The sequence below is a fragment of the Dendrobates tinctorius genome, unplaced genomic scaffold, assembly GCF_039654945.1.
Source record: "Dendrobates tinctorius isolate UK_male_01 unplaced genomic scaffold, ASM3965494v1 ptg000155l, whole genome shotgun sequence".
NCBI classification, from domain to species: Eukaryota; Metazoa; Chordata; class Amphibia; order Anura; family Dendrobatidae; genus Dendrobates; species Dendrobates tinctorius.
In genome coordinates this window covers 6244145-6259037 of record NW_027361822.1, presented here as the reverse complement: position 1 = coordinate 6259037, position 14893 = coordinate 6244145, and the positions used below count along the sequence as shown (strand labels likewise).

At 45.3% G+C, this 14893-nt stretch overlaps 1 protein-coding gene across 8 annotated transcripts in view; it reads right to left on the bottom strand.

Annotated features, from left to right (window-relative positions):
* Positions 1 to 14327, bottom strand: part of LOC141050961 (uncharacterized) — a 292974-nt gene extending 278647 nt beyond the window's left edge. Inside the window, exons 1-2 of one of the 8 annotated variants that reach the window (XM_073547698.1) lie at positions 14172 to 14327; positions 3492 to 3644 (exon numbers count right to left, since the gene is read on the bottom strand). In XM_073547698.1, coding sequence (XP_073403799.1) covers positions 3492 to 3644; positions 14172 to 14246 — 228 coding nt within the window. In that variant the 5' untranslated portion in view covers positions 14247 to 14327. The other 7 variants (XM_073547687.1, XM_073547704.1, XM_073547688.1 and 4 more) reach the window with 7 other exon arrangements.
* Positions 14328 to 14893: the final 566 nt, after the last annotated feature.

Sequence of the window (14893 nt, the reverse complement as noted above, 5' to 3'; positions counted from 1 at the left end):
GGCTGGCGGGGATGGTTTTCCCGCTGAAATGAGGCACTGATGTATAATTTTGATTTTTGTTTATTTGTGGAGCCATGTTGTTTATAGGCTCAATTTTATGCAAATATCTGTGTTTTGAGATTTCTTCTTTTTATTTATTCTTACACAGGAAGAGTTTTACCCTTTAAATAATATTTGCTCTCAATGTAAATTTTACTAGCTATATAAGATGTCATATTCTTTCTGTATTGATTCCTGAATGTTTAATAAAAAAGATCTGATTCAAAAAAAATAAAAGATTAGGTAGGAATATATGGGGATTTGTCAAAGTCAAAAGAAGGTCGTCGGCAAACAGATTGACCCTGTATTCATGTCTACCTATTGTTTGGCCTGTGATATTTATTTTTTATATATATATGTATGTGTGCGTGTCAAGTTATATATTCATACACTGGTATTTTTTCTGTGCATATGTCTGTATGTTTTATATGGCATTTATTTTGCCTATAGGATTTATTGCCACACTTATGCTGCTATGTCCATTGATGGTTTAATAAATTAAATTATACTATATTGACTATGATTTATATTATGACTGTCCTGATGTGTTTTTGAATATATGCCCTGACTGTTTGCAAATATTGATTTATTGATTCACGGGGACATATGTATTAGGCAGTCTATATGGCGCACATATGATGACACTATTTTGATGTCTGTGGCATTTCATTTTGTTATCTTTACACTTTATAATGGGTGCCCACTTGTGCCAGTATTTTATATGGCGCGTCCTGTCTCTCAGTGTGGCACGCATGCACCCCGGTGTTGCCGCTTCGGCTGGCTTGTAGCTCGGCGGAGCACTGTCTTGCGGGTCACGTGGGGCCCCACTTGACTCCGGCTCTCGGCTGCCCGCTGGAGCACGAACCGGCGGATGTGACATCAGTTGGGGGGCTGCATCGCCGCGCTGATGATTTCCGAGGATCTGACTATTTAAAAATCATGCATTACACTTTGACCCTATGCCCCTTGTTACTATATACCTATGTATGAGTCACTGTGTGTGTCTGTATACTTAGATACTATGATTATTGTGCACGCTTTCCTTGGACAAACCTACCCTGGGCCTCATGTATGATGCTGGAATAATCATGTTCCCTCCTCTAGCCCTATTTTGCCTGTTTGTCTATGTAATATTTTAACAATTAAATAAATTTGTTCTTATCCTTTCTGACGTTATGACTGTGTTGCTCTATTGTTTGTGATTGGTTCACTGCAGTTGGTCATATACTGTCTTGATGAATGGTGGTTCTGCAGGATTTTTCCTTCCTATCCTGTTGATTTTGGTAACTGTTTCCACCGAATATGTTCATTGGATTTCTCTTATATACAAATTTTATTGAGTAAGTTTTTGTTGAACAAACTTTTTTCCCCACTTACTGCATAGCGTATTGCATATTTACAGTTTATTAGAGTTTTGTTCTAAAGTTGTGTTCTAATTTAAGTTGTATTCCAATAAATATATTTCATGTTCTATCTTAATAGCTTGATTATGGTATCATAATGGTGATCAAAAGCCTGATATTATTTTACTACAGTAAATCTATCACTTAAATATGTATGAGGGAGTCGGACTCAGAGGTTTGGCTTACCAACTCATCAGCACTGCTCTTGCCTACGCGTCATTTCTTATCACAGCTGCCGACGGAGCGCACTGTGCATTAAAAACAATATTGACAAACAATAATTCTTATGAAAAGGTAATGCACAGTGAAGCAAATTGTAGTCAAGAACAACTCTTATGCTCCAATTAATTCTTGAATACGCAACTAATTGCTCCTTAGCACAAGTCACAAATAGACTACGACAGGGACTGATGTCTAAGAGAAATTAAATTCTCAGGTAAGCAATGATCCAATTTTTTTCCGCAAATACAAGAAGATATCCTGTCTGCATGGGCCAAAATTCCTGTATTTATAATCTGTGTCACAACAAATTACTGTGATACAAAAGGTCAAAGAAGGTACAACATACTAGTAGATCATAAACACACAAGAAGAAAAAGAGAACAAAAAGTCCCAAATAAAATTATATCATGATTTATTAAAAAAAACATATAAAACACAACAATGAAAGATAGTAATAATCAAATTGAATACAAAACTGCCTTTATGGGTAAGGGCAGCTTCTAACATGTTAGTTTTTTTTTGTTCCCTTAAAGTGACATACACCTTTTTTAACTAATTGTATTCTGATGATTTTGTTCATACTAGTAGATCGTGTCTTTCTCAGTTTATAAGGTGTTTTTAGATTCTATTTCATTCTTTATAATAGATGTTTACTGATAATTGCATACATTTTAAACACTTTTACCCCCGAGGGTGGTTTGCACATTAATGACCAGGCCAATTTTTTCAATTCCGACCACTGTCACTTTATGAGGTAATAATTCACTTCTACGGATCATGGTGATTCTGAGACTGTTTTTCTTGACATATTGTACTTCACAATAGTGGTAAAATTTCTTTGGTATGACTTGCGTTTATGTGAAAAAAATGGAAATTTCATGAAAATGTGGAAAATTTTGCAGTTTTCCAACTTTGAATTTTCATGCCCTTAAATCAAAGAGATATGTCACACAAAATAGTTAATAAGTAACATTTCCCACATGTCTACTTTACATCAGCACAATTTTGGAACCAAAAATTTAAATTTGTTAGGAAGTTATAAGGGATAAAAGTTGACCAGCAATTTCTATTTTTTACAACAAAATTTACAAAACCATTTTTTTTTTTAGGGACTACATCACATTTGAAGTCACTTTGAGCTGTCTTAGATGATAGAAGATACTTAAAAGTGAAACCATCCTAAAAATTGCACCCCTCAAGGTGCTCAAAACCACATTCAAGAAATGTATTAACCTTTCAGGTGCATCACAGTAATTTTTGGAATGTGGAAAAAAAATGAACATTTAACTTTTTTTTCACAAAAGATTTATTTCAGATACAAATGTTTTTATTTTGACAAGGGTAACAGGAAAAGATGGACCCCCAAATTTGTTGTGTAATTTCTCCTCAAAATGCGGATGCCCTATATGAGGGAGAAAACCACTGCTTGGGCGCATGGCAGAGCTTGGAATGAAAGGAGTGCCATTTGACTTTTTGAATGCAAAATTTGCTGGAACAATTGGGGGACACCATGTCACGTTTGGAGAGCCTTTGATGTGTCTAAACAGTGAATATCCCCCACAAGTGACACCATTTTGGAAGCTAGACCCCTCAGGGAACTGATCTAGATGTGTGGTGAGCACAATGAACCCTCACGTGCTTCACAGACACAGGGTCCTGACAGCGCTCCCTAGAGGTCTTCTTCACTACTGTGTATTCCTGGTAATGGAGAGACACATTAATAAATCTCACTACAGACATTTCCAGAGTCCTCACCTCTCCAGTTCTGTCCATCTGTTATTCCCATAGATAAGAATGATGTAATGTGACGTCATCAGAATCTCTCACCTCTCCAGTAAGCCAGAAGAGGATCTCTAGGGTGAGGTGTAATATCCTCTCCGCCCTCTTGTCCTTGTTCCTGTCCATCCTTGCTGGGTCAATTGGGAAAATTCTCTTATATAGAAGATCTCCAGAGAGGTTCGGTTCCGATATTGTAGGGACCTGAATGGGGAGAAGATAACGATGCAAGTTTATGACTGATCAGAGATAACGGTCACAAACTCTGTGTAATCACCCCGTCACTCATAGCGACTCACCAGCGATCCCGACAACGATATGAACTTGTCAGGCAGGCCAAACAGGCAGCTTCACCAGCGATCAGCACCAGCGACGACGAGCGCGCGCGTCGCTGTGTACCTTAGATACCAGCACGCTGGTGCAGGGACCTGGTAACCAAGGTAAACAACAGGTTTCTAAGCGCCGCACGGCGCTTAGAAACCCGCAGTTTACCTTGGTTACCAGCTCCCTGCACCAGCGCGCTGGTATCTATGGTACACTGTGGGTTTCTAAGCGCCACGCGGTGCTTAGAAACCCGCTGTTTACCTTGGATACGAGCTGGGAGCTTGCTGATCGTTGCTCTCCCGCCTGCCACACGCAGCGATGCGTGCTGGCCAGCGGGAGACCAACGATCAAAAAAAAGTCTAGGGCTTTTGAGCACGATCAGCAATACCCGGCAGGGGGGCCGGTCGCTGATAAGTGTCACACACAGCGATATTGCTGGTGAGATCGCTGTTGCGTCACAAAACTTGCGACTCAGCCGCGATCTCGTTAGCGATATCGCTGTGTGTGACGGGGGCTTTGATGTTTGAGAGCCTCATTTTGGCCTTGTTCTCGCTCGCATTGCTTTACATTGAGTAATGACCTCCGGTCCACCCAGCAAGTATTGGAGGGAGCCCGTCAGTCACAACCTGCAAAACAGAACCTAGAGGCACCGAGAACAGAAGAAGACAGTGGCTGATAAATATTTCCCTAGGGGTAGGAAACTTACATTAATAGCATCATGTGGACGGTAAAATAAGAAAAACTCGCTAAATTCAACCTTTTTCCCCTTAAGGACAAAGCCACTTTGTTCGTTAATGATCAGGCCTAATTTTCTTCCCACCCCTCTCTTGTGAGACATGCACATAAAAAGCCGTCTTGCACAGCGTGTCCGCATCGGGCAGCCCCTTTCTGAATCCTGCTCATATAGGTCCTGTTCACATGATCAGGTTTTAAATACATTAGATAGGACTGCTCCGAAATGGGTATGCCGTGACTTTGGTGGAGTGGCTTAGTATACATTTTTTGCAAAAAACGTATCAACTAAATACCCTGTTTTTGTTATCTTTTTACTAGCACTTGCAGTTTACTGTTATGTATTTTTTACAACAGAGTATTTTTGCACGTTTGTTATACTGTGTTTTTTTTCTGTGCTTCAGTCTTTGGGTGGTGTGAACACTGTCCTACCGACCTGTTCACTTTTCTGCATGTCTTATGTGTTTTTAATTTATTAGTTTCTTGCTTATGCAAGTTTTGGGAGATTCCCACTCCTCTCGTGAGGCATGCACATAAAAAGCTGTCTTGCACAGCTTGTCCGCATCGGGCAGCGCCTTTCTGAATCCTGCTCATATATGTACTGTTCACATGATCAGGTTTTAAATACATTAGATAGGACTTCTCTAAGATGGGTATACCGTGACTTTGGTGGAGTGGCTTAGTATACATTTTTTGCAGAAAACGTATTAACTAAATACTCTGTTTTTGTTATCTTTTTACTAGCACTTGCTGTTTACTGTTATGTATTTTTTACAACAGAGTATTTTTAGGCTGAGTTCACATGTGGCGTTTTTTTCGCGTTTACGCGGCGGTTTTAAACGCGCGATTTTGCCGCGAAAACGCAAAAAATAAGCATCCCATGCATTCCTATGGGATTCCGCAATGCTGTGCTAATGCTGCGGTTTTTACCGCAGCGGAATCGCTTCGCGGTAAAAAACGCAGCATGCTCATTAATTTTGCGGAATCGCAGCGATCCCGCACCCATAGGAATGCATTGTTCCGCTTACTTCCCGCATGTGGCTGTGCACACCATGTGAAAAGTAAGCAGAACAATTGCGGATGGTACCCACGGTCCGGAGGAGAGGAGACTGTCCTCCGGGCTTTGGGTACCATATCCCTGTAAAAAAATAGAATTTAAAATAAAAAATGGTGTTATTCTTACCTTCCGATGTCTCGCGCAGCCTTCCCGCCTCTCTCCACTCTCCTGATCCCAGTAAGCCTTTGCGAAAATGCCCGTGAGGACGTCCGTTCTCGAGGGATCGTGACGTCTCGCTGTCATCGCGAATTACTGCGAGACGTCGCGATCCTGCGAGAACAGACGTCATCGCGGGCATTTTCGCAAAGGATTACTGGGAACGAGAGCGTGGAGAGAGGCGGGAAGGCTGCGCGGGACGTCGGACGGTAAGAATAACACCATTTTTTACATTTTATCTTTTACTACTAATGCTGCATAGGCGGCCTCAGTAGTAAAAAGTTGGTCACACTTGTCAAACACTATGCTTGACGAGTGTAACCAACCTGTCAATCAGTTCTCCAAGCGATGCTACAGATCGCTTGGAAAACGCCAGCATTTTGCAAGCTAATTACGCTTGCAAAATGCTAGTTTTTCCGCGGGAATTTAAAATGCGATTTTCCCGCGGAGTGGAATTCCGGAACTCTCGCGGTATTTTCCGCGAGAGTTCTGCTACGTGTGAACTTAGCCTTACACGTTTGTTATACTGTGTGTTTTTTCTGTGTTTCAGTCTGTGTTTTTTTTGTGTTTCAGTCTATTACCGACCTGTTCACTTTTGTGCATGTCTCATGTGTTTTTAATCTAATTTTTTTTTATCTCTGTCCAGCGTCATTTTATAGGTAATAGCTCTGGAACGGATCCCAATCATTTTTAGACTGCTTTCTCGTGACATATTGTACTTCATGATAGTAGTAACATTTCTTTGCTGTGACTTGCGTTTATGTGCTCTTTGCCAGACCTTCACCTCTCTGTACATGGGGGTGTCAAACAGGAAAATAGTTGACCAATATATGATCTGATGGTGTTTTTTTTGTCAGACCCATATTGAGAAGAAGGCCAAAAAGTTAAAACATCCGCCACATCAACAGGGAGTAGTGGGATGTGAGGCGGACGGCAATGGATTGGGCAGAATACGTAGTAACATAGTAATTAAGGTTGAAGGGAGACTTTAAGTCCATCTAGTTCAACCCATATCCTGTCCTAACATGTTGATCTAGAGGAAGGCAAAAAAAACCCATGTGGCAAACAGTAAGCTTCACATTGGGGAAAAAAATTCCTTTCTGACTCCACATACGGCAATCAGACTAGCTCCCTGGATCAACGCAATATTAAGGAAACTAGTGTATATACCCTGTAATAATATACTTTTCAAGAAAGGCATCCAGTCCCCTCTTAAATTTTAGTAGGGAATCACTCATTACAACATCATATGGCAGAGAGTTCCATAGTCTCACTGCTCGTACAGTAAAGAATTCGCGTCTGTAATTATGCTTAAACCTTCTTTCCTCCAGACGTAGAGGATGCCCCCTTGTCCCCGTCACAGGTCTAAGAGTAAAAAGATCATTAGAAAGGTCTTGGTATTGTCCCCGCATATATTTATACATTGTAATAAGATCACCCCTAAGCCTTCGATTCTCCAAACTAAATAACCCCAAGTGTAATAACCTGTCTTGGTATTGCAGACCCCCCAGTTCCCTAATAACCTTGGTCACTCTTCTCTGCACCCGCTCCAGTTCAGCTATGTCTTTCTTATACACCGGAGACCAGAACTGTACACAGTATTCTATGTGTGGTCGCACTAGTGACTTATATAGAGGTAAAATTATGTTCTCCTCATGAGCCTCTATGCCTCTTTTAATGCATCCCATTATTTTATTTGCCTTTGCAGCAGCTGCCTGAAACTGGCCACTAAATGTGAGTTTGTCGTCCACCCATACACCCAGGTCTTTTTCAGTGACAGTTTTGCCCAGTATTTTACAGTTAAGCACATAATTATACATCTTGTTCGTTCTACCCAAGTGCATGACCTTACATTTATCCCCATTAAAGCTCATTTGCCATTTATCAGCCCAAGCTTCTAGTTTACATAAATCCTCCTGTAATATAAAATTGTCCTCCTTTGTATTGATTACCCTGCAGAGTTTAGTGTCATCTGCAAATATTGAAATTCTACTCTCTATGCCCCTTACAAAGTCATTAATAAATATGTTAAAAAGAAGCGGGCCCAAAACTGACCCCTGTGGTACCCCACTGCTAACCGTGACCCAGTCCAAGTGTGCTCCATTAATAACCACCCTTTGTTTCCTATCCCTGAGCCAGCTCTTAACCCACCTTCACATATTTTCCCCTATCCCCATTGTTCTCATTTTATGTATCAACCTTTTGTGTGGCACCGTATCAAAAGCTTTTGAAAAGTCCATGTACACCACGTCCACTGCATTCCCTTGGTCCAGTCCGGAACTTACCTCTTCATAAAAGCTTATCAGATTAGTCTGACAGGAACGGTCCCTTGTAAACCCATGTTGATATTGGGTCATAAGGTTATTCTTCTCCAGATACTCCAGTATAGTATCTCTTAGAAAACCCTCCAGGATTTTACCCACAGTTGAAGTTAAACTTACTGGCCTATAATTTCCAAGTTCAGTTTTTGTCCCCTTTTTGAATATTGGCACCACATTTGCTATACGCCAGTCCTGTGGTACAGACCCTGTTATTATGGAATCTATAAAGATTAAAAATAATGGTCTATCTATGACTGTGCTTAATTCCTGCAGTACTCGGGGGTGTATCCCATCCAGGCCCGGGGATTTGTCAATTTTAGTGATTTTTAGACGCCGCTGTACTTCCTGCTGGGTTAAGCAGGTGACATTTAATGGAGAATTTTTATCCCTGATCATGTTATCCGTCATGGGATTTTCTTGTGTAAATACTGTTGAAAAAAAACTAATTTAGCATATTGGCTTTTTCCTCATCCACCATTTCACCCAGACTATTTTTAAGAGGACCAACATTATCATTTTTTAGCTTCTTACTATTTATGTAGCTAAAGAATATTTTGGGATTATTTTTACTCTCTGTCTCAATCTTTGCTGTTTTGATTTACTTTTTACAGAATTTATTTAATCTTCTGTATTTAGTTAATGCCTCATCACTACCTACTTGCTTTAATTCTCTAAATGCTTTATTTTTGTCCCTTATTGCGCCCCTTACAGCTCTATTTAGCCATAGTGGTTTCCTCCTATTTCTAGCATGTTTATTCCCATACGGCACATACTGTGCACAGGTCCTATTCAGGATGCTAATAAACGTCTCCCATTTTCTTTGTGTATTTTTATGTCTCAGGATATCTTCCCAGTTAATTGCACCAAGATCATCTCTCACCCGTTGGAAATTTGCCTTCCTGAAGTTTAGTGTCCTTGTAATCCCTATACTTCTCATCTTATTAAAGGATACATGAAAAACTTATTAATTTATGATCACTATTACCCAAGTGACCCTCAACCCTTACATTTGATATGCGGTCTGGCCTGTTGGTTAATATTAGGTCTAGCAGTGCCCCCCTCTTGTTGGGTCCTGAACCAGGTGTGAAAGGTAATTGTCTCTCATAGTTGTCAAAAACCTATTACCTTTGCTGGAACTGCAGGTTTCGGTTCCCCAATGTATTTCAGGGTAGTTGAAGTCCCCCATAATAATGACTTTTCCTTGAGTCGCAGCTTCATCTATTTGCTTTATGAGGATATTCTCTGTTGCTTCCATTATTTTTGGAGACTTATAACAAACCCCTATCAGTAATTTATTATTTTTCCCCCCTCCCCTTATCTCTACCCACAGGGACTCTACATTTTCATTAGATTCATATATATTATCACGAAGGATGGGTTTTAAGGATGATTTTACATATAAACACACGCCTCCCCCTCGCTTATTAGTACGGTCTGCACTGTCTTCCCCTCCTATAAAAGGAATACCCTCCCCCCCGTCCCTAGTTTAAACACTCCTCCAACCTTCTAGCCATTTTCTCCCCCAGCACAGCTGCACCCTCCCCATTGAGGTGCAGCCCGTCCCTAGCGTAGAACCTGTAGCCAACTGAGAAGTCTGCCCAGTTCTGCAGGAACCCAAACCCCTCCTTCCTACACCAATTCCTGAGCCACTTATTAACCTCCCTAATCTCCCGTTGCCTCTCTGGTGTGGCACGTGGTACAGGAAGTATTTCCGAAAATACCAACTTGGAGGTCCTTGCTTTAAGCTTACAGCCTAATTCCCTGAAATCATCTTTAAGGACCTTCCACCTACCTCTAACTTTGTCATTTGTGCCAATGTGCACCATGACCGCTGGATCCTCACCAGCCCCTCCCAGTAATCTGTCAACCCGATCAGCGATGTGTCGGACTCGAGCGCCAAGTAGGCAGCACACAGTTCGACGATCCCTGTCTTTGTGACAGATTGCCCTATCTGTTCCCCTAATAATTGAGTCTCCCACTACCAGAACCTGTCTGGCCTGCCCTGCTCTCCTATTTCCCCCCTTACTGGAGCAGACACTCCTCCGGCTTTCAGAGGACATGCCTTGCTGCAGCAGTGCTACTCCTGCACTAACACTCCCCTCATCTGCCAACTTAGCAAACTTATTGGGGTGTGCCAGATCAGGACTAGCCTCCCTGGTGCTCTTCCCTCTACCCCGCCTTCTAACTGTCACCCAGCTAGCTGCTTCATTGTCCTGCAGCTCCAACCTAGCATCCCCCCCTCATCTATCCCATTGAGCGTCTGCTCAGTGAGCAGAAGACTCCTTTCCATATTGTCTATGGATCTCAGTGTTGCCAGCTGCACATTTAGATCCAGTATCTGGGCTTCCAAATGCACAACGTGCTCACATCTCGCACAGCAGTATGCACCCTCGACCGGCTGTTCAAGGATTTAATACATGCGGCAAGACATGCACTGGATGGCATTGACAATAGTGGAGCACATCCTAATGGGGATTGCACCAGGCAATAAGATAAGCAAAAATAAATAAAAAAAAAAAAAAAAAAAAAGATTAATATAACAGCAATTCAGTAAGACCTCCCTTGGAAACTCCCTGAATCCAAAGTCACTGAATCTCAAGTCACACACTTACCACAGTTCACACTTACACTCAGGTCACACTCAGGTCACACTCAGGTCACACTCGCTCAGGCAGAAGATTTAAAGAATTTTTTTTTTCCCCTTTCACCTGCACACCACCTTGCTGCTCAATGCACTTCCAAAAGGAGTTAAGCCTCTACCAGCTGCCCCTTATAAACCCTTAATTACTGTATGAACTCCTACCCTTAATTAACCCCTTGTGAATATAGCTACACCTCAAGATTTAAATGCAATATAGTTAAATTAAAACAGATAGAAAAATAAGAATTGGTCTGCTCAACCATTACAAAAGTTCTTCAGAGAATAAAAAAAAAAACCTCCCTAAATCCAGCAGAGTCCACATGTACTACATCCCTGGTAGAAATAAGTTCTGGCACCCACGGAGTGTAGGAATCCGTGTGCATCCAGTCACAGCGGCAGTAACGCTAGACCGAGCATGTTCTCACCCGCTGCGCTGTTGATGAGTCTCATCGTCGCTAGAACTAGCAGACGATATCAGCAAAAAATGCTCATCCTTCTCAATGTGACCGCAGCACTGAGGGGGGTTAATGTCCCCTGCCCCCTGTGCAGCCCAGTAATGGGGAATATCCAGCACCTACCTCCACCTGCAGGGGGCGCTATCTCTGGGAATGGAGGGGTTACTGCCCCCTGTGCCCAGTAAAGGGGAATCTCCAGCACCTACCTCCACCTGCAGAGCCGCACTCCACATATATGGCTGCTCTGTGCGCACAGGACCTGGGATGAGGTCACAGGACGGGAGGAGTCAGGCGTCACATGATCAGGGGCCTCAGTGTATACAGGACTCTGCTGTGCTGGTTGTCATGGTGCTGGATGAGGGGAAGTTTCTGTGTGGGGTCAGGAGGGGTTTACAGGGTGGATGTAGCGGAGCCGTGTGTGTACGAGGTGTACGGAGCGGAGCCGCGTGTGTACGAGGTGTATGTAGCGGAGCCGCATGTGTACGAGGTGTACGGAGCGGAGCCGCGTGTGTACGAGGTGTACGGAGCAGAGCCGCGTGTGTACGAGGTGTACGGAGCGGAGCCGTGTGTGTACGAGGTGTACGGAGCAGAGCCGTATGGTTAGGAGTGTACGGAGCGGAGCCACGTGTGTACGAGGTGTACGGAGGCGTGTGTGTACAAGGTGTACGGAGTGGAGCCGTGTGTGTACGAGGTGTACGGAGCGGAGCCGTGTGTGTACGAGGTGTACGGAGCAGAGCCGTATGGTTAGGAGTGTACGGAGCGGAGCCACGTGTGTACGAGGTGTACGGAGGCGTGTGTGTACAAGGTGTACGGAGTGGAGCCGTGTGTGTACGAGGTGTACGGAGCGGAGCCGCGTGTGTACGAGGTGTATGTAGCGGAGCCGTGTGTGTACGAGGTGTACGGAGCGGAGCCGCGTGTGTACGAGGTGTACGGAGCGGAGCCGCGTGTGTACGAGGTGTACGGAGCAGAGCCGTGTGTGTACGAGGTGTACGGAGCAGAGCCGTATGGTTAGGAGTGTACGGAGCGGAGCCACGTGTGTACGAGGTGTACGGAGGCGTGTGTGTACAAGGTGTACGGAGTGGAGCCGTGTGTGTACGAGGTGTACGGAGGCGTGTGTGTACAAGGTGTACGGAGTGGAGCCGTGTGTGTACGAGGTGTACGGAGCGGAGCCGCGTATGTACGAGGTGTACGGAGCGGAGCCGTGTGTGTACGAGGTGTACGGAGCAGAGCCACGTGTGTACAGAGCAGAGCCGCGTGTGTACGAGGTGTACGGAGCGGAGCCGCGTGTGTACGAGGTGTATGGAGCGGAGCCGCGTGTGTACGAGGTGTACGGAGCGGAGCCGCGTGTGTACGAGGTGTACGGAGCGGAGCCGCGTGTGTACGAGGTGTACGGAGCGGAGCCGCGTGCAGGGCTGCCATTAGGAATTTCAGGGCCCCATACTGTAAAAATGTTTGGGCCCCCTTGAGACTCCGTCTAGGCTCCACCCCAGCCGTGCCTCCACCCCTCAAATCTTCCAGAGTCCCACTGCCCACTCTTGGAAAAACTCCACTTCTGCACCCCGTCCTCACACATTAACATTTCCCAGATCATACATATAGCCAGCAGCTTTTGTTCTGGCCAAAAGGATTTTAAGTCGCCACCACAACAAGGTAGACTCTTCTGGATGAGCTCTACTCTACTGTAACTTATTAATCATTTGTTAAAATACCCAATACTCTGTTTAGGTATATTTTTCTTTTTCTTTAAGGAAATGCGTCACAGACTTTTTTTAAAAATAATTGAAACCAGATTGTGACTTTTTTTTATAATCTGTATTTCTGATTGCAGATTATTGTATTGTTTTCTGTACATGTATGAAGCTGTCGGTGGATATCGATCTGCGCTCGGACCGCAGTGCATGGACGGGCCGCGGGTCTCCTGACTGGAGCTCAGCAGCCTCACAGCATGTATGAGGATGCAGGCCAGGAGATCGGCGCCCAGTCCATGCACCACAATTCCCCAAATAAAGATGTTTCCCAGTTATATATACCCACTTTGTATTTTTCCATCAATATGGCCGTGTGAGGGCTTGTTTTTTGCAGGACGAGTTGTGCTTTTGAATGACATGACTGGCTTTATCAAATAGCGTACCGGAAAATGGGAAAAAAATTCAAAGTGCGGTGAAATTGAAAAGGAATTCTAGAATTTTTTTGGTCGTTTCAGCAGCCTCCCATCTCCTCACCTCAGCAGCCTCCCATCTCCTCTCCTCAGCAGCCTCCCATCTCCACACATCAGCAGCCTCCCATCTCCACACATCAGCAGCCTCCCATCTCCTCTCCTCAGCAGCCTCCCATCTCCTCACCTCAGCAGCCTCCCATCTCCTCACCTCAGCAGCCTCCCATCTCCTCACCTCAGCAGCCTCCCATCTCCTCACCTCAGCAGCCTCCCATCTCCTCACCTCAGCAGCCTCCCATCTCCTCACCTCAGCAGCCTCCCATCTCCTCTCCTCAGCAGCCTCCCATCTCCTCACCTCAGCAGCCTCCCAGCTCCTCACCTCAGCAGCCTCCCAGCTCCTCACCTCAGCAGCCTCCCATCTCACCTCAGCAGCCTTACATCTCCACACCTCAGCAGCCTTCCATCTCACCTCAGCAGCCTCCCATCTCACCTCAGCAGCCTTACATCTCCTCACCTCAGCAGCCTCCCATCTCCTCACCTCAGCAGCCTCCCATCTCCTCACCTCAGCAGCCTCCCACCTCCTCACCTCAGCAGCCTCCCATCTCCTCACCTCAGCAGCCTCCCATCTCCACACCTCAGCAGCCTCCCATCTCCACACCTCAGCAGCCTCCCATCTCCTCACCTCAGCAGCCTCCCATCTCCTCACCTCAGCAGCCTCCCATCTCCACACCTCAGCAGCCTCCCATCTCCTCACCTCAGCAGCCTCCCATCTCCTCACCTCAGCAGCCTCCCATCTCCTCACCTCAGCAGCCTCCCATCTCCGCAGCCTCCCATCTCCTCACCTCAGCAGCCTCCCATCTCCTCACCTCCGCAGCCTCCCATCTCCTCACCTCACTCCCCTCTGCAACTTCCTCCAAGTCCTCACACACTGCCCGCCTCCTCGGCCTCATCGCTGATTTCAGCATCTTCTGTCTCCCAGAAACGTTACATGTTGCTGCTCTGCTGGATAATGAAGAAGAGCGTGCAGTGTGTCACCTGACCAGGATCCGGACCATGATGCACTTGGTCCTGCTGCTGCTTTAAAGGTACAGCACCGATTTCTGGCCACTGCATTCACTAACAACACTGTAGGTGTATCTGTAAATCACCGCAGTGTTGTTATGTATCTGGCTTGCAGCGGCCATGAACTATTGCACCTGTAGCCCAAACAGCAGTATCAAGAGAGGAGGGCCCGGGCTGCCAGCGCATCTGGGCCCCTCTTTTTGCTACTGTTCATGGGGCCCCATACAGTAGTAAGGGCAGTAATGCCCTGATGGCGGCCCTGGCCGCGTGTGTACGAGGTGTACGGAGCGGAGCCGCGTGTGTACGAGGTGTACGGAGCAGAGCTGCGTGTGTACGAGATGTACGGAGCAGAGCCGCATGTGTACGAGGTGTACGGAGCGGAGCCGTGTGTGTACGAGGTGTACGGAGCGGAGCCGTGTGTGTACGAGGTGTACGGAGCGGAGCCGCGTGTGTACAAGGTGTACGGAGAGGAGCCGTGTGTGTACGAGGTGTACGGAGAGGAGCCGTGTGTGTACGAGGTGTACGGAGCGGAGCCGCGTGTGTACAAGGT